This window comes from Cyrtonyx montezumae, unplaced genomic scaffold, assembly GCF_038088225.1.
Source record: "Cyrtonyx montezumae isolate F1298 unplaced genomic scaffold, pur_monq_1.0 scaffold_13, whole genome shotgun sequence".
Classification (NCBI taxonomy): domain Eukaryota; kingdom Metazoa; phylum Chordata; class Aves; order Galliformes; family Odontophoridae; genus Cyrtonyx; species Cyrtonyx montezumae.
The window spans coordinates 5,437,884-5,461,782 of record NW_027071859.1 but is presented as its reverse complement, the minus strand read 5'-3'; the positions used below and the strand labels follow the sequence as shown (position 1 = coordinate 5,461,782).

At 49.0% G+C, this 23,899-nt stretch overlaps 1 protein-coding gene across 2 annotated transcripts in view; it reads left to right on the top strand.

Moving 5' to 3' along the window:
- Window positions 1-976: 976 nt before the first annotated feature.
- The window catches only part of OTOF (otoferlin), a 69,966-nt gene continuing 47,043 nt past the window's right edge, over window positions 977-23,899 (top strand). For both annotated transcript variants that reach the window (XM_065730538.1, XM_065730537.1), the window contains exons 1-4: window positions 977-1,055; window positions 3,928-3,986; window positions 8,090-8,178; window positions 22,338-22,437. In XM_065730538.1, the coding sequence (XP_065586610.1) occupies window positions 977-1,055; window positions 3,928-3,986; window positions 8,090-8,178; window positions 22,338-22,437 (327 nt within the window). The remainder of the gene's footprint in view (window positions 1,056-3,927; window positions 3,987-8,089; window positions 8,179-22,337; window positions 22,438-23,899) is intronic.

Here is a 23,899-nt window from a genome sequence, read left to right as displayed (position 1 = left end):
CCAGTGTGTACTGCTGGCTCATGTGCAGCTTCTCGTCCACCAGGACCCCCAAGTCCTCCACAGGGCTGCTCTCCAGGAGGTCTTCCCCCAGTTTGTATAAATACCTGGGATTGCTCCAGCATGCAGCACCACTTTGTGCAGCTCAGCAGAGGAAGACCAACTGGGAACCAAGAAAAATAATGCAGTTTGAGCCTAATGAGCACTATTAATCCCCACAAATTTCTTCGCTCTCATGCACTTGTGGATGAGCACAGGGATCTTTTCCACTGGCAGGATGAAGGTAGATGGAAGGACTTGCCTCATTTCCAGGGCTTTATTACCCATTCACTTGTCTCTCCCTGATGATGCTGAAGCCCTCTTGGGTTCACTCCTCACCACAAATGGGCTTTTCTGGGAAGTTTCCAAGCAGGAAGCGAAATGTGTTGGGCTCTCAGCCCTGTCTCCATGCTTGTCGATTGTCTTCCTTGAACTAAAGGATGAGTTTAAGCTTCCAAGAACAGTGTGATGTGCATGACCCTCTCCAAACCAAGCCTGCACTGTGAAGCTGATATCTATGTCTTGAGCCCCCCCTTGCCACACACTCCCCATGTCCTCTCCCAGTGATGTGGTCATCCTCCAGGTTCCAGCTTGCAGCAGTCCCAGGTTGATGCCTCACTCCCAGGGGAGCAGTGCCTCAGTTTCCCCACCGGAGTCCCTCTCCCAGACCCCAATGACTGAAGGTGGGGGACGTTCCTGCAGCCCGGCCCCCCTTCCCCCCCCCAAGTCACCTCCTTCTCCAGGGAGGGAAGGGGAAGGCGTTGCTGCTGCTGAATAATTGAAGAATTCGGTGCTGGAGGAGGGGGGTGTGAGCCGTGCTGTGCCTCAGAGCGCAGCTGGGAGCACGGCGGGCATTGCACAGAGCATCGCACCGAGCACTGCACCGAGCTTTGCACTGAGCGTTACCCTCAGCGTTTATCCCCGAGCATCGCCCCGCACCATGGCTCTGCAGTTGCAGCTCCGCACCGTCTCCGGCCTCCGCGGCAGAGCAGATCGCATCGCCAAAGCGGCTTTCCGAGGTAGAGGGAGGGAGCAGGGGTGGGGGTCCTGGAGTGGGCTGTGCCTCAGGCTCCCCAGCGGTTGCACTTAGGAAGGGATTGGGTGTAAGCCCCTGCTGTCCCGGGGAGAGGGATTTGTGCAGTGGGAAAAGGCGGGTGAGCCTCACTCCGGGATGCTCCCTTGTTATGCCACCCTATGTTCCCATCCCTATTTTCCTCCTGAACAGGGAATTGCTGTCACTGTCAACGCTGAGCAGGGTGACACCAAACTTCGGAGCAGTGCTTTCTTCCCCGGTGCTGGAATGTTTTCCCTGGCAGCCTGCTGCTATCAGCTGCTGGGCAGAGAGCTTAGCTTCGTGCACAGGGTAGAGATCACCTCTGGATGCAGTCGGGAATGCTTCTCCCCCTGCTCACCCTAAGCACCCGTGAGCAGGACACTCAATGTCACCATCAAACCCAGTCTGAGAGGAGGAGCTCCTAGTGATCAGACCCAGCAGAGATGGATCCTGGGGTTGTGGCTGGCAAAATCCCATTGCTAAAATGGGGACTGATCCCTGATCTTGGCATGAAGCTGGGACAGGAGCTTGTGTGGGGCTGCATTGCCCTGCTCTAGGGCAGGGACTGGAGTGACCACCCTGGGATGATACTGAAGCTGAACAATCTTTATGGGAAGGTATTTTTTCCAAAACACCGAGGATTTTGTGTGTTTTACTAGTAGTGAGGCAGGAACAAGGACTTTACCCCACCAGCTAGAGCCCGTGGCTCATCTCCCTGTGCCTCGTCCCTTGGCCAGCTGTTGCAGCGTGTTGAGGAAAGGAGCTCAGAGTGCAGCAGCAATATGGTCTTTTTGTCAAGCTGGTCTGCTCCTTGCTATTTAGTGCTTCCTTGTGCTTAGTATCACCATGGCTCAGCCTTTGCTTTCCCCTTGCCCCTTCTGTAACCTGGGAATGATGAGGAGTAGAGTCCATAGCTGCTGTGAAGCTGCGGTGTTTTGGGTCCCATTGTTCTTACCCAGATTGGCTGTGGGGTCTCCTCCCTGGGGATCTCCCACAGTCCCTGGCCGTGGTGCTGGGCACCCCACCCTGGGTGGCCCTGCTGGGGCAGGAGGGGACTAGAGGGACCAGCAATCCCAACCACAACAGTGTTCTGGGGTTCTGTGACCTCAGTGCCAGGCTCAGGGAAGCATCGCAATATGGACATTTGGTTTGGGGGGCCAAAGTAGGAAGAGTCCCTTGCCTTCCTCCAGTGAGGGAGCACACCCCTTTAGAGCAGCCCCCATAACCGGAGCAATGTGTCCACCACCAGCCCATCCTGGTTCAGGTCAGTTCTGGTCCCCAGCTATCTCATCCAGGCATCCCCACTCCAAGCCCTATATTGCATCTCTGAGCAAAGCCACAATTCCTCAACGCAGCACACAGCAACCAGTGGGACATCTTATACAAGGTCCTTTGCTTGTGGGCTGCTCGACTCCTAGAAGATGTGGGGCTGGTTTGGAACTTGACACATTCAAAAGGCACCAGTTGCACCCCAGCAGCTGCTCCAGGCTGCACAGCCCTACATTTGCTGTCCTTGTAGCTTCCCAGCTCTGTGCTCTGCAGGTGAAATCACTCACATTTGGGTGAAATTGGGCTTTTCTGCAAGAACTTGCTCTGCAGACTGCCGACGGGGGAAGAATGGGAACATATCCAGAGGCTGCAGTAGAAAGAAGTGTGATGGAAATGGGGATGCTGGAGATGTCCTTAGGTGGATTTTCTTCATCCTACTCGTTTTGTGAGGGCCAGTTCCTGTCTCCCAGTGAGATCTGAGCTTGCCCAGGGGGGCTGTAGGACAGCAGTTCATTGCACCCTACAGGCACCATCCAGAGTGTGCTGAACCCACAGATGGATTCCCCAGAGCTGGAGGTGCCCTACTAACCCATGCTACTCATCAGAGGCTGTTCTGCTCGTAGCATAGCTTTTGCTCTGAGACTCAGAGCACATGGACACCAGGGCTAAGGTGCACCTCATCCCCGTAGCCAAGGATATTTGGGATTAGGCATCTGGTGGCCCCATTCCTGGTCCTGCAGGTGGAGCTGGGTGGCATGAGATCCCCAAGAAACCACTGCACTGATAGCAGGGAGCTGGGAACCATAGAATCATTCAGGTTGGAAAAGAGCTCACAGATCACCAAGTCCAACACCAACCCACCCCACCGTGCCCACTGCCCACGTCCCTCAGTGCCACATCCCCACGGTTCTGCAGCACTTCCAGGGACACTGACCCCACCACCTCTCTGTGCAGCTGTGCCACTGCATCACCGCTCTTTCAGAGAAGAAATTGTTCCTAATATCCAACCCAAAGATGGTTTTGGGACATGCATACACCTGCAGGGTTTGCTTCACCCAGGTCTGCTGCTGCATGGGGCAGAAGGCCTGCCAGCACCTGGAAAAGGGATTTTCTTTTGCTCCTTGTGTGAAAGGGCTCAGCCAAGGGAATGGGGCACTCCCTGCAGAGAGCCATGCAATCATGATATCTCAAACTGTGGCAACATAAAGTTGATCCCATAGGAGTAAGGGGTGTCCCAGCCTCTGTGTACCCTGACCAAGGGTTGCCTGTGCTCCTCTGAGCACCAGTGACCGCTCAGCAGTGTTTTTTATTACCTAGGAGACAGCATTCCTTTCCAGAAGGAAAAAGCCTCAATTTGTTTCAGTGAGAGACTATCAGAATTTCTATAACTTTCCCTTCTGCACTGTTGTGAAGTAGATATTAACCACAAATACCGATCTGGGGTTATCCTATGGGGGAGGCTCTGTAGGGAAGGCAATGTCAGCATCCCAAAGGACAGTACAGATGTAGGAGACAGCAGCTCCCCATATCTGCTTTGCCACAACCATGTTTCTCCTCTCCTCTTGCAGGGCTCTCCTTCTACACCCGAGTGCTGGAAAACTGTGAGGACGAGGCGAGGTTTGATGAGGTAAGAGGAGTGGTGTTTTCCTCCTGCTCCATCTCATCACACACATAGTTTGCTTTGCCATAGCCACTTCTCCATACACATATCCTCATTCTCCCTAAGGAGTGAAGGGATTCCCAAGACAGCAGTAGCTCTGTGCAAGCACAGTGGGATGACAGTAGTTCTGGGGGAAGAACTCAAAGTTAGGTGCACTGGTACCGCCTTTATGTGCCCCAACATTTCTCTGGTGAGTGTCCAATGGGGCTCTTGGACCAAACATCCCTTGGCTGGGATGGTGAGGTGTCACTGTGGGACAGCCCTGCAGCACTTCCTATGGTGCCAGAGATCCAGGCAGTGTGATTCTACTTTATTCCTGAATGGGAACCCGTGTTTTTGGCACTGAGAAGTGCTGGGCTTGCGGGTCCCTTGCCTGAGGTGGAAGAAGATCTTCTCATCTTAAACCCTCATGCTGGGTGCCTTCAGGATCAGCCTCCAGCTCCTGGGGTTGGTCTTGGGAAGGGGGAGAGAAGGGATTGGGCTTGAAAGAAGGAATTGCAGCCCCAGCTCTGTGCGGTTTTAAAATGCAGCCTTGCTTTCTGTCGTTACCAAGAACATATCCTGAGAAGATGGAAATAAGGTCACCCACACAAGCGGGGAATAGAGATGCTGTGAAGAAGTCACATTCAAAATGGAAATACGTATGCAAAAGAGAACGGGCGCTCCCTTTGATTGTTCTGTGTTTCACACAGAAGAAGTTAACCCATTCCCAGGGGCAGGAGAACAGAGGAGTCCGCAAGGAAGACTTTTAAACTGCTTATTGCTTTCTAAAGCTTTTTTTGCCCTAAGAAAACAAGCCCCGAGGTTGGGAGTGGGAGGTGTCTGCAGTGCCACCCCTTGGATATGTGCACTGGTGGAGCTGGGAGCCCTTTGAGACTGCAGTGGGGATGCAGGTGGGCAGGCACTCCTTGCCTGGATGTGATGAGATGCGTGCAGCCATTCCATACGGCACTCAGGTGCCTTATGAAACCTCTCATTTGGTGTTGAATGGAAGTCCATCCAGCTGGTGACCTGTCACCAGTGGTGTGCCCCAGGGGTCAGCACTGGAGTCAGCCTGGGGTAATGTTTTTATTAGTGATCTGGATGAGGGGATTGAGTGCATCCTCAGCAAGATTGCAGATAACACCAAGGTGGCGGGAAGTGTTGGTCTGCCTGGTTCCGTGATGGGATGAGGAGCGATGGCCTCAAGCTGTGCCAGGGGAGGTTCAGGTTGGACATTAGGAGCAATTTCTCCTCTGAAAGAGCGGTGATGCAGTGGCACAGCTGCCAACAGAGGTGGTGGGGTCACCATCCTTGGAGGTTTTCCAGAACTGTGGGGATGTGGCACTGAGGGTCATGCTCAATGGGTATGGTGTGTTGGGGTTGGGGATCTTGGAGCAACTTTCCAACCTAAATGCTTCTATCATTCTATGAGAAGCTGGGAGCTTCTACAGGGAAACACTGAGCCCATCAGCTTCCCAGCCACTGCTTAACATTCAGGAGAAGCCACTATCAGGCAGGATTTGGGCTGCCCCAGTGGTTTCCATTTGTTTGTTTTCAATCTATTTCTTTTGCAATTAGCTTTATTCGTTGCTTAATGAATTATGCAGAAACCTGTGCCTCTCCAGAGCCCTGGGAAGAGAAGCTTCTGGCTATTCCAGAGGGTGAATGCAGTGCTTTGGCTGTTTCACACAGTCAGGAACAGTTGTATTATGTCCTGCATGGACCCTGAGTTGCTTCCGCTCCAAGGGAAAATGGGAAAGGCAGACACCTCTGGTGATGGTGCTGAGCATGGAAATCTATGACTGTCTTCCGTGTGCTCTTTCTTGCCTAAATTCAGTTTCTCCTGAAGGGAGCAGGCAGGGAGAGCATCCAGCCAAAGCTCCCAGGGGCTGCAGGAAAGGGAGATCTGCCTCTCAGAGATGACCTTTCCCAGCTCCTTTGAAGTAGTCTTGCTGCAAAGGCATTTCTCTGCCTGTCTTTTTTTGTTTTCCCTTTTTCCCCTTCGTTAAGAAAACATAAAACTGACCTAGCAGACATCACTTGTTTAGCTTTGCAAAGGGCTTCTAATAAGATTCTTAACAATAAAAAACCGACAAGGAGAATTAACATCCAGCCAGACAGCATCCTAAAGGGACATCAGTGACTCAGAATGCATGAATGCTTGGGGCTGGAGGCACCCCTGGGTCCCTCTAGTCACCTCCCTGCCCCATCAGGGAAGCACCTTGGACAGGGGCTGCCCTCAGCAGCTAACGCAGCACAGAACCACCTTGGCATCAATGCCAGATCACTGGCTCATGTTCCACTTGGTGTGCTCCAGGTCCTTCTCTCCCACCTGCGTGCCAGTGCTTCTGTATCACTGTAGCTCCCAGCCCTGCTCTGTGGATGTTACACTGTGATGCCTGTAAGGTAGAGGGGGAGAAGGGCTGACAACCCCAACCAGCTGGAATGGTTTTCTGTGCACTGGGATAAAAGCTGGAGGAGATGGAGAGTGGTTCCAAAGGAAGACTTTGTTCACGATATGAGTGATGTTCACAATCTTGATAGTATTTTTGGGGGGAATTCTGGACAAATTAAGAGAAAGGTGCACTTCTTTAACTGGACTAGTCAACTGAATTGGTGTCCAGAAACAACAGAAAGGCTGTGATCCCCTAAAGGAAAGATCTCAGCATGTTTCTTTCCAAAGGATTGCAGGCAAAACTGCAGACTGCATGAGTGGCTGTGGATAGGTAGGCCCCCCTGGACTGCTTCTCCTCCTGGGGCTGCAGACCTCTTCCAGCACACAGAGCACGGAGTCACAGGCGTTCATCAGGCCACAAATAATGACAGAAAGCAGGGGCATGGCATTTTGTAGCTCATCCCTGTAGTTTGCTTTTCTCTCCAGTGCAGGGCTTTGTCATTTGCTCACTGGCTGCAGTGTGAATATACTCACATGTACTTTGTGGTGTGGAAGGCTCTCAGCAAAGCTCAGTGGGGATGCTGGGAGTCCTTCTAGGTCACTGCGCTTTCCAAGTGACTTTATTTGTTGTTCTAACCTCTAAAACCAAGGAGGAAGTTGATGGTTTGTTATTTCTGTGCCTTGTCCTGGCAGTCCCAACCTGAGCTGTGGGATCTGCTCGTTGGTGGAACATGGCTACAAAACCCAGAGGGCAAGGGACAGCCTTATCCCAGCCTGCAGCCCATTAACAGGAGGCAGGGACTCACCCACAGGCATTCATAACAGAAGAAGGGAAAACTGTTAAAATTCCTCCACAAAATTTGGTATAAGGATGATCACAGAATCAGAATCACTGAGGTTGGAAATGACGACCAAGATCACCAAGCCCAACCCCAGCCCATCCCACCATGACCACTGATCATGTCCCTCAGAGCCCATCTCCATATTCCTTACTTCCAGGGATAGTGATCCTACCACCCCTCTGGGCAGGTGTGCCACTGCTGATCACTTTTTCTGAGATGATTTTTTTCCTATAATAACTTCTTTATTGAACTTTCCCAGAGTGGGAAAGAGTCTGTACATGGATCAGGGTTTATTTTTCCAGCAGAGTTTGTCAGTGCTGCAAGTACAGTTCCCAGTAGTATGGCTGGGTACAAAGTGACATCCCTATTGCGAGGCCATTTCTAGTTTTCTTTTTTTTCCTTTCTATTCCTGGATATATTTTTTTCCCATTTGCTTTCTTGACTCACAGCAGAAAACATAAAAGGAAAAAAATTAGCTTCAGAAACGAGTATCAGCATATTTCTGAAGAGTCACAAATGTCTTCTTGTGAAGTTGCTTGACAAGCATTTTCTTTTTAAGGCTCTGAATGCAGACAACACAGGTCCCACTGCATCAGCACCCAGTGTTCCCGTGCTGCCTACACATCCATCCATCATGACACCAAGCAGCTTAGTCCTTGTTTGTTTGTCTATGGGATGCTGCAAGGGATCTGGGACTTGGGGAAATAAAGGAAGCTCAGGTGGTTTGGCCGGGCAGAGTGATTTCTTGGTTTGGGGAGGGAAAGCCATGGTGCTCCCAGCTCTATCCTCACCACCTCTGGAGCAGCTCTCCAAAACCACCCTGACATCTTCCTCCTGTCCTTTCTCCACAGACCTTCCGCTGGCCAGTTGCAAGCAACATCAATGGGAATGAGATCTTGGAGATCCAAGTCTTCAACTACAGCAAAGTCTTCACCAATAGGTGAGAGCAGCTTTGCCCTTCCCTCCCAGCATCCCTGGGCTTGCTCTTGGTTGAGTTGGATCCATGTCTCATGTTCAGTTTGGGGACCAGAGTGGAAGGAAAATGCTGGCAGTGTCTCCTGGGTTGGGCAATGTCTTGTAACACAGCAGCTAACACCCTGCAATCTGATCACAACCACTGCCCACATCCACATGATGGTTTTCTGAAGGTGCTGCCATTTGGTTCCATGCATTTCACATATGTTTGAAAGAAAATCACATATTTTAGTCAGTGAACAAGGTGGAAGTTGGCATCTAAAAGTGGTTCTCCAGCAGTGCTGCTGCTCCCCTGCTCTTCTACTCTGCTGTCTGCTCTCTTATAAGCCCATCTGCAGCCAAGCAAGGACTCTTGCTTGTGTTTGGGCACTGTTGGACCTGGATCTCAGCTAACACATATGCTGCAGCAATGATTTGTTGTATTAAGTAATTGTGGCAAACATTTTTGCTGTGAAAAAATGTCTCTGCTGACTATGGCTCATTGGGGTCTCCAGGACATAACCCAGATACACACATATGTTCATGCAAAAGGTTGCTCCAGAGCCAAAGAAATGGGGAGACTGGCAAATGGTACGTAGGGCAAGCATGCTAAATATACAAAATTAAAAATCAAATGAAGAAACAAGACCAACAAATTGAGAAGAAAAAAAAAAGTTACCTACCTTTGTCTTGATTTAAGTAGGAACTTAATTAGCAGGGGGAGAGTTGCAAATACTCCAGTGTCAGTGTTCCATTGACTTGGAGGAGGAAGGCAAGGAGGTGGCTTGCATAGGTAGAAGCATACAGGGGAGCCCAGGGCCTTGGGGTAGATTCCAGATCTGCTTTACTTTTTGTGTTGCACTCATGCAGTAGTGGTTTCCCTTTGGGTAGACACTTCTTTGATGCTTTCCTCTGTGTTCAGTCCCCTGCTGTAACCAAGTAGATATCTTTCCCTGGGTAATGCCATTGCCCCACAGTGCACCTACTCCAGCCTAGAGACAGATGGTGTGCAGGAACAGACCATCCCTCCCTTCATGATAGCCTGAGGCTTTATGCCTTCATCACTTAGCAGAAGTGAATGAAGATTTACCAGATAGCTTTGCCTCAGCAAACTACACTTCAGGGTACACCTCATTTACCTCTTGGACAACATTTCTGCGTGCTGCGTACACAAAGGAGCAGTCTTCTTTCTCTCTCTCAAAACCTGAAAAAAATCCACTTGGAAGATGCACTAAAAGGTAGAAAGTGGAGTATCTGTGTCTGCAAACAAAGAAGTGCCACAGTTCCTCCATGGAGAATAGAAAAGCCAGGGTATGCAGGCTGCACTGGTTGGAGGCTGAGCAAGTAACCACTCAGGTAATTCCTTCCACTTCCAAGGTGACCAAATTCTCTTAAAAATCTCCAGCTACCCAACACAAATATCCTGTCAGTGAAACCAAGTGACTTTTTTGGTTTTCTGAGTTGCATATACAAGCAGGTTGGCTACATCAGCCAGCCAAGGTTCCACTCCTAGAATGACCTCTATTTGGGTCTGGTTGCACAACCTTACCTTCAAGCAGCAGTTGGTCATGCAAGCTGCAGCTGTGTCCTGGGATGCTAGATGGGCTTGATGAGCCCAAGGTGAAGTCTGCATCTCTTTGTCTTCCACTGAGACCTCATTGAGCTCAAATGATGCTTGCTGTCATCCCATCCTCAGCACAAACTGATTTAGCGATGGGACTTGGCAGTTCAGGTTGACTTGGTGAATTTGAAGGTCTTTTCCAACCTTGGTGACTCTATGATTCCATGATTATAAAAGCTAGGGACAATTTCTACTCTGAAAGAGCGGTGATGCAGTGGCACAGCTGTCCATGGAGGTGGTGGGGTCACCGTCCCTGGAGGTGTTCCAGAACTGTGGAGATGTGGCACTGAGGGACGTGGTCATTGGGCACGGTGGGATGGGTTGAGGTTGGGCTCGGTGATGTTGGAGGTCTTTTCCAACCTGAATGATTCTGTTATTCTATGATTGTCCTCAGACCAAATTCTGGGGAGAAACTGGAACAAACAAGCATTCCTGATTCTGTTACAAACACCTGTAAGTGAGCTCCTATTCCCCATTCCCTGTCTGCAGGCTGTGTTGGAGTTAGAGTGTTGCAGGTTGTGTTGGCTGGAGTCTTTTTGGTCCTTTGTGTTGGCTCAGGCACATCTCAAGGTCCTCACAGTTCTTGTGCCTCCTTCAGTCCCTTGTGACTGACTGCTCTTAGTCTTCACATCACTTCAAAACCCTACTGCAAACTGTTTTTACACTGCAGTCAGTGATGTAGTAGTCATAGCTTGAACAGGAAAATTGCACCATGGCTCTGCCATTCAATGATGACTTTCAACAGTTGCCCTATTTTTAGAATTCCCCCATTAATCTGCTCTCATTAATGTGCAGCATTGATAGCAGGTATGGTTAAACAAAAAATGCTGTAAGAACCTATTCCTTGCATGCAGCTACCCAACAAATGGACTCCAAAGAAGCAAACCAAGCCTGTACTGAAGGCTCTGTCCCCTTCATGAACCTACCTGAAATGCCACTGATTGTACTCCAATTTTCAACTGCTTTTTCATTGAATACTCTGCGAGTATTGCTGTGATTTTCCTAGGACTGCTGCCAGGTTATCCCAGCTCTCTCCATTCACCGTGTATGAACACTTAGCCGTGCTGGGATTTCTCTATTATTCCAACTTCATTAAAAAATGCTACCAGTGAATCAGAGGCTGCCATTTGGGTTGTGATGATTACCCACAAACTCTCCCTGGCTTGGAACAACACACAGAAGTATTTATCCAGCCTGTTTTCCTGCTTTGCATCGTTACAAGCTGGAACTGCTGCTCCCGTTTCTGGAGTGCATTTGCCTTCAAAAGCAGAGTTCCTCCTCCCCCCAGCTCTGGGGCCAGGCACCGGCTGGAGAATGCTCTTCTTCTGCTGAGGACCCAGAGCAGGACACTGGGAGCATCCTGCCATCAGCCATAATGGCACAGTGCTGATGTCAGAGAGATTCAAATCATTCCCAGATCACTACTGGACATTTCCAGAGCTTTTTAATTACCTATTCCATCTCTCTCTTCTAAACTAAAACACACTTGAGTTTAGTAACACTTTCCTTGCGCTGGCATTTACAGATGGATGCAAGGTGATCCCAGAATCATCCCTATAGCAATGCCCATTCAGTCTGTCCCCAGGAGGTGCATGAGGAGGAATTGGTCCCTGCAGTCCAACTCAGGAGAGGAGTGCCATGCTGGCACACAGGTGGAATATGACATTTGTCACAGGGACTTCTTGCAGCTGTTTTCAATAACTATTTTATCAGGGACAGGCTGAGAAAAGAAAGCTCTGGTGAGACTTGACTGCAGTCTTCCAGTACCTAAAGGGTCTGCAAGAAAGGTGGGTAGGATTCTTTATCAGGGGATCCAGTGATAGGGCAAGGAATTATTCAGTATGAGGGTGGTGAGGCTCTGGCATAGGTTGCCCAAAGAGCTGTTCCTGGCAGTGCCCAAAGCTTCCACCAAGACATTGCAAATTTAAAATGAGGACTCAAAAAATGGCTCACCATTGGCCAAATAACAAATTATTATGTGCAATTAAGAGGGTGAATTTGTTCTTCAGAACATCACCAAACCAATGTTTATTCTCAGCCATCAGCTAATGACTGTGATGAAATACTGTGTCATGGGCTCATGCAAATGACCTTTAAGGGTCCCTTTCAACTCAAACAATTCTAACAACTGCACAAATTAGTTTTCCCTTGAAAACAGTGGGGAGATGAATCCTAAATCATCTCTGCAGTACAGGTATCTATGTGAATGAGGGCTCAGCTCAGAGCACACACATGTGTCCAGTGTCCCTTTGGGAATCCAGTCTCAGGAAGGACCTGTAGATCCAAAGCTGTAGCTTCCAGCCTGCACTTTTCTCAGATACACATGGACAACTACATGGCACGATGAGTAGCTAATGGAGTGCAATCCCCAGCAAATTACCCTGAGGCCACATACTCTGAACTCAGGAAATGGAGAACTGGCATAAGGATGGGCTGGGAAGGTTGAAATTCCTTGAGGCAGAAGACAACCAGGAGCGCAAAGGAGATATGGTAGTAGAGCCTTAGTCCAACACAACAGGGTGCCTAATGATGGAGGAAGGAATTTGTTTTGGATCTGAGCACCAGTGGCCAGAATCAACCTGTAGAAGACTTCCTCAAGTCAGAAATATAAAGGACTTAGGCAGAGATTATGTTCATACTCACAGCATTTCTCCTGCTGGCTGAAAGATGCCCACACTGGCTCATCACTGCCAAGACTCAACCATGGGCACTGCTGCAAGACACAACCAGTGCACCCAACACTGCCCTAACCCTAGAATGAAATGTCCTAGCCCTTCTCAGAAATGAACAGGAGAAGGACAGACAGACACAAGTCTTGGAGAAAAGGGAGAGGAATGGGGAGAAGCAGCACCCTGGCTCCAGGGTTTGGAAAGATGAGCCATGGTGAATAATTAACATGCAGCTGATTAGCACTATTTATCAAAGCCCCAGATAAAGGTGTGATACCTGATGCAGGCCCACCGTGAATAATGGAGGGGATACGGTGCTGAGTCGTGGCTGTGTGGTTCATTGCCTTACTTTTGTCTGCTGCCTTGGTGGCCATCACCATGAAGCTAATTAGCTGGTAAGATAATCCTCTCCTGGCCCTTGTGCCCATGGAGGAACTTTGGGCTTGTTCCTAGTGGGAGAGTGACTGTCCTTGGGAGCTGTTCCCCAGGGCAGTGCATGTCCAAGTGCCAAAAGGAGGGAGTAGAGCATGGAGATGGGGAGATAGCTCATGAGGACACCTTAAATGAGGCATGCTACCCATCACTCCAGCACAGAAACCTAACTCCAGCCATGGCAGGCAGCAATTTCTTCAGGATAAAATATGTAAAGAACCTACTGATTTTTGTGTTGGCCCAAGGACATTTCCCTTTGGAGCTTCTTCTCTGTCTCTAAGCTATCCCCTTCTATTCTTCAGCCAGCATTGCCCAACTTTCAATGGGAGCTATCATCTCAGGGGCTCCATTCCAAGCTTTGCCATGCAAATTGGGTCAGTGCACTTCTACAGCCTCAGTGAATGGAGCAGTGAATTACAGAACTTCAGTTTCCAGTCTCTGCCTCAACACCATGGGAAACTCTCCCAGTCAATACCAACCAAACTACTTTGGGGAAGCCTTGCCATGGTGCAGGTGGATAAGGAACAGTGCCACATCCTCATGGAGGTTAATTTACTAGTGCCTTTGGGAAACCTGAAAATGCTGCACAAAAAGGAAGGACCAATAATGGTGAGTTTTACCTGAGGTGCTTCATCTGATGCCGGGTATCTCACTCTGGAAATCACCTGCTGTGTGGTGACATGACCCGGTAGGAAGTACTGAGTTCATACAAAAACCTGTTTGTCTTCCCCATTCTGGTCCCCTGGGGAGACCTAAAAAATTACTTCTGAGATGGGTAAAAACTCTTAGCATGTGATCCTACAGCGAGGGGCCATAGGAGATGGACGTGCAGGAGAAGAGTGTGTGATGTGGGGCCATGCATTCTCCTCATCCCTAGAACAAAGTTGTCCCTTAAGGATGAAGAAGGATGCACAACACCAAATATCTTTTGCCACAAGGAGGTTTGTTTTCCTCCCAGCTGGGCATATGTCACCGTTTTCCTCTCCAGGGTGAGAAGCAGTAACTGGATCTGGCCAAGGGCGGGCAGCCACCTTACAGAGCTGCCTGCTGCCTGTTGGGTGATGCTGGGGTGGGCACACAGATAACATCCCTGAGGGAAAACCGATCTGCAGAGAGAAGGCGGGAGCTGGCTCCCCTTACCTGACAGGGAGACAAAGAGACTAATAGCAAGGGCTTTCAGTACAGCACGGTGCTCAGTGGGATAAAATTAGAGCTTTGTTTTTTTCTTTTGTGCTCCAGCTTCTACGGTCATCCAGATCTCTGCAGAATTCACTTTCAGGCCAGCACTTGGAGGGCAGGGGCTGGGGAGGTGGGCACTGCTGGAACTGTGTTTGCAAAGCACACACAGTTGCTCTACTGGGACCCTTCTGCTGCCAAATATTGCAGAGGTAGAGCTTGAAGCATCATCAGTGGGGCAAGGGGTTCAGTGCTCCCATGACTTTTCCCTCTCAGTGTGGGATGCCCTGGATCATCAGTGCCTCCATTGTATGCATCAAGATGTTATTGCAGTGCAGAAAATTGCTAAAAGGCAGCAAACTACCCTTCCTCAGATGGAACTGAGTTGTAAGATTGAGCTGCGCATGTCCCTGTTCATTGCAGGGGAGTTGATCTAGATGACCTTTAAAGATCCCTTCCAACTCTAAGGATTCTATGATTTTATGATCTATCAGATCAAAAAGGATCTAATAGTCCAGAAGAGAGGACTCAAGCTCTGAAGCAGCTTTTATATTATGAACAGCAAATTAAATTAGGCCTCTTCAATTTGGAAGGACACACAACAAGCAGCCAGGAGGTTAAACTGGTGAGGAAGTTGTTATTCATCACTTGTTGGAGTAGGAAAATTTGAAAGCTTAAATGGAGACATCAAAAGGCAGAGATGCAACAAAGTGGATCTTCATACAAAGTTAGGTGGGCTGTGGATGCTCCCTCAAGACCTTGTGGATACCAGAAGTTTACAGGTCCAATATTGAATTTGTCATTTTCATGGCTGAAAAATCTGGGTTTCTTGAACACCTGCAACACTGCCTACTAGCCCTAAGGTAGGCATCTTACATAGGCCAGAAGATCTGTGCTCTTTAAGAGTGGGTTTGATGAACTGAAGTCCTTCCTGATGTGCCTGGGTTATCATACAAAAGGAACATTCCTCCTGAGAGCCCCAGCTCCCCACCCATCCAGTATGGGCTGTACTCTTTCATTTTGTGCTTTTTCCTTTGGTATTAAATCAACGTTTTTTGTCCTGCTCATTTTCCATCCTTCTTTACACGCCCTTCTTGGGCTGTGGGATTATTCACCTCCAAAGAAGGCCCTTCTCTGACGTCTTGATCTGGTGTCACCAGGGGCAGGAACCTGCAAGGACAGAAGTTTCCATACCATGCTGGAGATGCAAGCTAATCAGCTGAGATGCCTATGGAGGTGTGGGCTCAGCCCCCCTGCCAGCAATACCATGTGATACCACTTGTCCATTTTTGCAAGACAAGACTGGCACGGGAAAATGAGCAAGCTTGATGTTTGGCTCCCATGTAAAATGATGCTTTGCAGACATTCAAACAGTTTGCATTTTGTAATGCCACAAGTTCAGGTCGCTCTGCCTGGAGCCCTGGAGGGGTTTGTGTCTGGGTGCTTTCAGGAGGAGATCTTCCTTAAGTTCAGAAGTCAACAACAATAAAAAAGACCAGAACCTCCCACAGGGATTTTCTTCCCAGCACAGACACATCTAAAGCAGGTGGGACAGATTTTCCTCAGGCTGGGAGCATCTCTACTTGGATTCAGGAGCTTACAGCAAACTGCAGGGCAGCTCTGAGTAGGTGGGATGGATCCTTCCCAGGAGTGGTTTTGAGTCGCATCTGGGATTTTGTGTGTGTTTTTTGATTGTTCAACACGTTTTTGTTGGTTGAGTAGTGTTGGGTTTGAAGTAAGGGGCTCCTTGAAGATTCCTCAGCCTCACGTGTAAGTTTTAAAAGCACATGGAGCCCAGGTGAGCTTCCCACCAATCCCCAAAAAGGCCAGAGCTGACATCTCTGAGGAATTTGGATGTCTGGAAAAGGGGCAAATGGGAAAACATCTCTCATTCTTTATGCAAAGACACCAAACTACCAGATCCCAAACCACTGTTTTAACACCAAGAGTGATCAAATGATCAAATGATCAAATGATCAAATGATCTCTGGGTGGGACCTTGAACCCAAAGTCCTCCACACAAGCAGCCTGAGATGTTCAGAAATACCAGTTGTGGCAGCTGTGCCCAAAGGGTGAAGGAAAGCCCTGCCAAGCAGGAGGTGGGCACTGAGAAGGCATTTGTAGCAGAGCTTGCTGTGAGATCATTTGTACAAGTAATTCAAGAGCTGTGACTGTCATTTGGCTTCATGATGGCCTTGCACTGGGCAGGACTGGTTGGGAGACAGAGGGGTGTGGAGAATCTGTGTGGCTTTGTTTGGGGATGGGGTTGGACACAATGACCTCCAGAAGCCCCTGCCAACCTCAGCCATTCTGAGATGGGTCCCAAAACAAGTGGTGGAAATTGAGCTGCTGTTGGGTATTTAGGGGTCTGATGATAAATTTGGAAGTTGCAACGATTGCAATGGCAACCACTGTTCATGTCTTATGTAGAAGTAAGTGAGAGGTGATGACCTCAAGTCGTGCCATGGGAGATTCAATTTGTATATTAGGAAACATTTCTTCTCCAAAAGAGCAGTGATGCAGTGGCACAGCTGCACAGGGAGGTGATGGGGTCACCATCCCTGGAGGTGTTCCAGAACCGTGGGGATGTGGCACTTGGGGACGTGGTCTGTGGGCACAGTGGGGTGGGTTGGGCTTGGGTTTGGTGACCTTGGAAGTCTTTTTCAACCTGAATGATTCTAATGCTGATAGAGGCAAACCACTTCCTCTTCTGGCTGATATGAATCTTGAACCACCCTGAAGAGCCTTTTTCACTACAGCTTCATCAGTAATCATCCAGCTCTTCAGCCAAAGCTTCTCAAATCACTCACCATCCCCTTCCCACCCAGTCTCTGTGGTTGTCAAGTCACAGAAGACACTTGCAAGTGTATGCAACTGTTATTGTTTTTGCAGTGTCTGGATAACTTGGTGAAATGTAGGACGCTCCAGCTGTTCTGTCTCAGCAGCCTCCAGATATTAAAGACACTTCAGCGAATTAATTATTTTTCCAAGCAAACTCTTGCCAAAAATTCTCATTAAATATAAATGGATTTTTCATTCATTCTGGAAGACAAGTGGAATAGCACGATGAGTGCCAGTCAGCCCTGTCTTTTTGAAATGCATCCTGTCAGGAACTAATTTGGGATGAGATTACAGACCTGGTTGCTAAAAGCAATAGTGGTAATGTGGATGCACTCAGACTTCTTCACAGAGTTTGATGTGGTGGCACACAATATTTTGATTAAGAAATGAAAAGTCTGTGGAACTTGTCACGGCGGGTGCTGGAGCTGTCACACACATGGTAAGATCCCAGCAGTAACTGGAGGTGGGGAGCTGGCACCCACAGAGCCCTACAGGAGCCAAACCTCATCATTGCACTTCCACATGCACAGGGAGCACTAAGAGCACTGGGCAGGCCGTCAGGAAGGGGAAAGATGCATCCAGGGCGGCTGGTACGGAGCTGTTGCAGTTGCTGGGTAAGTTGGGAACAAGTGCTATGTGCACTGCAGGAGGAGGGAACAGGTGTGCACGTGGGATGTCTCAGAGATGCTTGCCAGGAGCATGGTTGCCTGTTGGACCAGCAATGCTGTGTCTGGGATTTTGTTTGGGGTTTTTGTTGTTGTTTTGTTTTTCTGTCTCGATCTTGCTGAAAAAAGGGTCAGAGCCCACACCTTCATAGAATCATTAAAGGTTGGAAAAGATTTTTAGTATCACCTAGTTCAACTGTCCACCTACCACCAATACTGCCCACGAAGGATGCTGGGAAAGTGGGGCTGTCCAGACAGGAGCAGCAAGATTGAAACCATAGCAGAGCTTCCTCTCCTGAAGTCACCAGCAGCTCCCTCTGGCTTGTTGGTAAGGAACATAGAAGTTGGCCTAATCACAGAACAACAAATAGAAATTTGCTGGCCGCCACCTGGGAGATCCCATCTCAGCAGATTATGGCTGAGCAGGGCTAAGCCATGTGGTCATAAAACACTATAAGGTAGAAGACTTAACATCTTGCACAATACTGCAGGATCCCAAGGTCCTTCCCTGTCACAAACCCCCAGTCAGGTGTACCATAGCCAGACAGGGAAGGTCTCCCATCCAAATTCCCCCACAGCTGCCCTGCCATGGGTTAATTTTGGCATCTACACCCCCATTGTGGGTTGGGAACAGTGCATTGGCTTGGAGACAGTTGTGCCAATCCTGCTAAACAGTGTTCTGCTGGGGAAAGGTGAAAGACATTGCCCACAAAGTGTTCAGTCTGCTAGTTCAGAGGCAATAACTTCAAGTTGTTTATGAGCTGGAGCTCTCTTTGAGGTCTTTACTGTGAGAGTGAGCTGGATCCTTCCTTGGACACCTGAGCCTCCAGTCCCCTCAGGGACTGAGACAGGACAGAGAAGGCATTATTACCTTGTGTCACTTCCTGGGATCTGATGATATATGGATGGATGGATGGATGGATGGATGGATGGATGGATGGATGGATGGATGGATGGATGGATGGGGATGCCACCTCCAAGCCAGAGGCTCTGCCACACTTCAGGAGGAGAATCTGCCCAGGGAGCAAACAGCATCCAAGCACTGAGCAGCAAGAAAGAAAAGACAGCAGTTCTTGGACTGGAGGATGCTCTTAGAGGAAATGGACCAAGAGGAACAATATTCAGCTTTGTGTTGTAATCAACATCTTGCTTTAGCACTGCAGCCTCTTTGGGAAGAACGTCAGCACCAACAATACTTGACAGGGTTCAGCATCCCCCAAAACACCGTCTGTTCTGCACTGTACTGGGCACAAAGAGGGTCTCATGGAAAGATGGCACATGCCACAAGTACAAAGAGCAAAGTGTGGCATGCTGTGGGGCATGCAGAAGTCTCAGACTGCCCTGATTCATGACTCTAAGCATAGAACAAGCCGGGCTGTGTCTGAAACTGAAGAAGATTCTTTAGTCTGATAAAATTACGAGTGACCCAGAAAAACTCCCTCACTCTTTCCATGAGCAGAAATGCTAGGGGAGGGAGCAGGGCACTCGATGAATTATGAAACACTCGGAAGTGAAACACTGTGCAGACAAGCACTGAATATTTCATTCCCTCTTGCTTGGCTCTTGCCTGCAGGGGACATGGGCAGGGAGGGGTCCAAAGAAGGAGGATGCCACCCCAAACTTCACACTATGCATCTTTCTGGTAATTCTCACACATATGAGCTGACCTCAGGTCTGTGAGTGGAGCTGGGCAGTGCAGAGGCACGGCTCACAAGAGCTACAAAGATGTGTGAAGAAAGTGTTGAAAGGGCCAACATCTCACTTCTGAGGAGACAGCAGCAGATGCTCATTGCTTGTTTTCATGCTTCAGACATTGCAGCTGGGGAAAAACAGTCAAAAAGCCAGAACTGGTGCTGCGAATCCTGCTTTCATCCAGTCCTGCTGCAGTAACAGCCTGCAATGAGCACATAGGCGAAGGACATGCTTTTGACTGTAGTTCAGCTGGGAGACCAGCAAAGTGCTGGAGGTGAACATGATACTGCTTCAGCCTCTGTGCTTAGAATCACAAAACTATAGGACCATAGAATATCCTGAACTGGACAGGACCCACAAGGAGTCCAGCCCCCGGCTGCACACAGGACCACCCAAACTCCAACCCTATGTCTGAGAGCTCTGTCCCAACGCTCCCCGATCTCCATCATCTCAGGGCCATGCCCACAGCACTGGGGAGCTGTGCCATACCTGCTGCCCTCTGGGACACAGCTTTTCCCCAACCCCCACCTGACTCTCCCCTGGTGCAGCTCTGGGTTCGGCCCAGCCCACAAGCATGCCACAGATGGTTTCTGAGCTCATGCCATAAGACCCTGTGATGCTGGAAGAGGGGCTGGTTGGGTCCAGAGACTGTGTCCTCACCCCCTGCATTGCAGAGCTCACATTTCTCAAGGAGCCTGACATTCAGACATGAGAGTTGAAATTTGTGTGGCCAATGATCTAGTCAGGCTGAGAGCCAGATAGGGAGGAATGTGATGAGGTTAAACAAGATTAAATGTAGAGTCCTGGAGAGGAATAACAGCATGCATTGGTACAGGTTAGGGGCTGAGCTGCTGGAGAGGAGCTCTGCAGAGATCGACCTGGGGGTTCTGATTGGCCAGTGTTTGACCAGAAGTTGACCAGCGATTGACTAACAGTTGATGAAAGGTTGACCATCAGCCAGCAGTGTGCCCTTATGGCCAAGAAAGCCAGCTGGACTCAGGGATGCATTGCACAGTGTGGCCAGCAGGGTGAGGGAGGTGATCCTCTTCTCTGCTCTGCCCTGGGGAGGTCACAGCTGGAGCACTGCACCCAGTGCTGGGCTTCCCATTCAACGGGGACAGGGAACTGCTGGAGAGAGCCCCAGCAGAGGGCTGCAGAGATGGTGGAGGCCTGGAGCATCTCCTGATGGGGAAAGAAGGCTGAAGATGTGGCTGAAAAGGATCGGTGTTTATCAGTAACTAAAGGATGGGTGTCACATGGATGGGGTAGAGTTCTTTTCAGTGGTGTGCAGTGTCAGAACAAGGGGCCACGGGAACAAATGGAACAAAGGGTTAGGTGATCCTGTTTACTCTTCTTAATCTGTTCCCCCTATAGGAGAGCTGTGTGTGAAATGCCTCCTGGAGACATTTGCTCCCTGTTAGAATCCGGGGTTCTTTTCCTCCTTTCTTTGCTATACACTTTGACAGAGCCAGATTCAGACGCCTCTAGGGAAAACTGCTGTCCAAGCACATTGCTGCTACTGTGTCCTAAAGCCCTGAGACTGCAGATTGCTGCAGCTCACACAACAGCCACACCAAAGACACCCCCAGGCAGTGCCCCAGGTCCTAAGGCACTGTTGGAGTGGAGAGATGACATTTTGTGAAGTGGTCATCCTCATCCAGCATCAGTGGTGGCCTTGCTCAGTGCAGAAGATCTCTTCTACACAGCAGGTCTGAGCCAAACATAGTGGTCCCTGAACAAAATGTTCAGTGTACTGCTGAGTGATGCCTTCTGAAACTGAACTGCAGCCCAGCAGTGGTTTGTTGCTGAAGCAGCAGCAGTGAGCCCTGTGATGGAGGGGATTTCAGATGGGAAATACATGTTCAGCTGTTGTAAACTGAGCAGAGGCATGTTCCCACCTCCCTGAAATTGCAAAACAATTCAAGGTAGCTTGAAACCACTTTAGAGCACTCTCTGCAGCTTAAATAGAAAGCAGAAATGCTCCAAGTTGTGGCGCTGCAGTTGCAGCGTTATCCTGCATCCAGTATTATCCTGAGGATGCTGAATAGGAAGGTGGAGGCAAATGGAGCTCAGGGCACTGGAGGTGACATGCAAGGCCAGCTATATAAGGCAATGTGACATTGAATGTTTCAGGGCTTTTTCCACATTGGGTGTCACTTGATTCACAGCTGGCTCTTTGCTTGGGCTGACTCAGCCCAGCCTGGGAAGAGATCCCTGTGGTGCAACACCAGAACATGGAGAACATAAAGTCACATCTCTCTGACAAGCCATGAACCAGCAGATAAGTAATGGCTTTTATTAGAGAGCTCTCCATGATGTTCACTGTGGGTTTTGATTTAATGAACACAGCTGCTCTTAGTGCAAACTGTGCTGCCCTCCCTGGCTGCTAGGTATGGAGAGCCCAGGCAAGATTTGCAAGGAGCAGTGAGATGCCTTCAGCCTGCTCATCCTGGAGGAGTTTGGGTGATGATCAGATACTTGGAGAGAAATAGCCGTGGTGGTTGGAAGGTGTTGTGTGCCCTCACCTCAGCCTTGGCATTTGTTGCAGCCCGCAGTGGAAGTCAGCATGACCGTGCTTGAGCCCTCAAACATGAGAGGAGGAACAAATTTGGAAAGAAGAAATAGCATACTGAACCCTTGCTTCATACTCACTGTGGATGGGGCATTCAGGATGGGAAGTCCATGAGGACATCCAGCAGTCTGGGACATCCATATGGGAAGTCAAGTTTGGGTTCCCTTCATGGTACCCTAGTAATTTAAGGCTGATTGTTCTCAATGTTTCTTTTGATTTTTGTCCCATTGGTGAAAAAATGTCTTCTTCTCTTCCCATCTCTTTCACTCAGATCCTTGGCCCTGCATCTCCTGTCTAGATCCTCACGAGGCCAACAGGCTGCAACATAACCAACTAACTAATTAAACAAACAAATAAAACAACCCAAACGACTTGTGCTCTGGTGGCACTTGGCCATCAGAGTGCTTCCCCACTAAAAATGAACTCTGCTGGCTGCTCGCTGCAGCTCACCTGACTTTTCTCTTCTTTGTTCTGTAGGCTCATTGGCACTTTCCGGATGGTCCTGCAAAAGGTGGTGGAGGAAGGGCATGTGGAAGTGACAGACACACTCATAGATGACAATAATTCAGCCATCCAGGTAGGTTGCAAGGAGTAACTGGCCACAGCTGCCTTTTGGAATTGGTCCACCTGTCTATCTGCATCTCCACTCAGCTTCTTCTATGGGAACAGCCAGGCCTGTATTGTGTACCTGAATGCCCAAATCCCCACCCTCTCCTCCATCCTATTACTCTTGGTGTAAAGGCCAAAGGGTCTGCAGGTGCAAAGGATTTTCTGCAGAAGCAAAATGAATACATATCCCATTTTCCCCCTTAGCCTGCACACAGACAGGGTGCAGTTGCTTGTGCATAGCTAAGAAATAACATGAAAATGCCCTGTCACCAAGTGACCCAGTCTGGGTCTACACCCTTCATCCAGTTCCCCAAACCAAGAGATAGAATCCCCGCCTGCAGCTCAGCGCTGCATAACTCAGCACATTTCAGGGCTGTTTAATGCATCTCCCAGGAGCTGTTTCCCATGGAGACTGCATTTTATAACTTGGAAATACAGTGGCTTTTGGTCTCGTGCATCAAAAACCCTGGTATTCTGACTAGACATGAAAACTCAGCCTCCCTCCCCTGGTAGACACAATGCTTTCCTATCCCTTTATCAGCAGCTTTCTAGGCTCAGCATAAGGATGTGCAATTTAAGTGCATAACCCTTGTGTTAATGACAAGCAATTAGCAATAAAAAGACCGATGGTTTCATTAGCAGGAGGCATGAGCTTGCTTGTTTTGTGAGGGTAAAGGGAATAAAAACAGAAGTAAACCAGTCCTAAGGAGGGAGAAGAAAATGGAGAAAGCACAGGAGAAGGATGTGATGATGATTTCAGGACTGGAGAATTCACTTTCTGATATTTCCTTGGTTTTTCCTAAAGTCCAGGTGAACATCCAAAGGAGGAAAACCCCATATTTTCAGGACTGCTCAGTATCACAGGGGGTGATGAGAAAAATCAACAGATGGAAATTAAATCTGGGCAATTTCTTGATGTTGAAAACAATGGCATTTTAAGAGGAGCTAACCTAGGACCTTTGGATGGTTGGACTGGATGATCTTGCAGGTCTTTTCCAACCTTAGTGATTCTATGATTCTATGACTGAGGAGGTCCCTGCATTGCCTGGTGCATTGGGGCCTGGCCAGGTGCTCACTGAAGCAACACAGCAGATGAAGGAAGGTGATCTGCTGTCCTTTGCCTCTTTTCAAACTAAGAGCATCTAACTGAAGGCACCTGGAGGACAACCAACCTTCCCCAGACTGTGGCTGAGCATTCTCACCAATTCCCCTCTGCGTACCCAATATCTACATCCCCTCTGCATTTATATACTTTTAATTGGTATCCATAGAGTGCTCTGGAAAAAATATAAATGCTGAGTGTCATGTATTGCTATGGATCAGGACAGCATTGGCAAGGCAGATGTGACAGGAAGATGGATCTCCCTTGGATGAGATGATGAAACCTCTCTATCTTCTGTAGACCGCAAGCCATGTGCATTCACACAGTT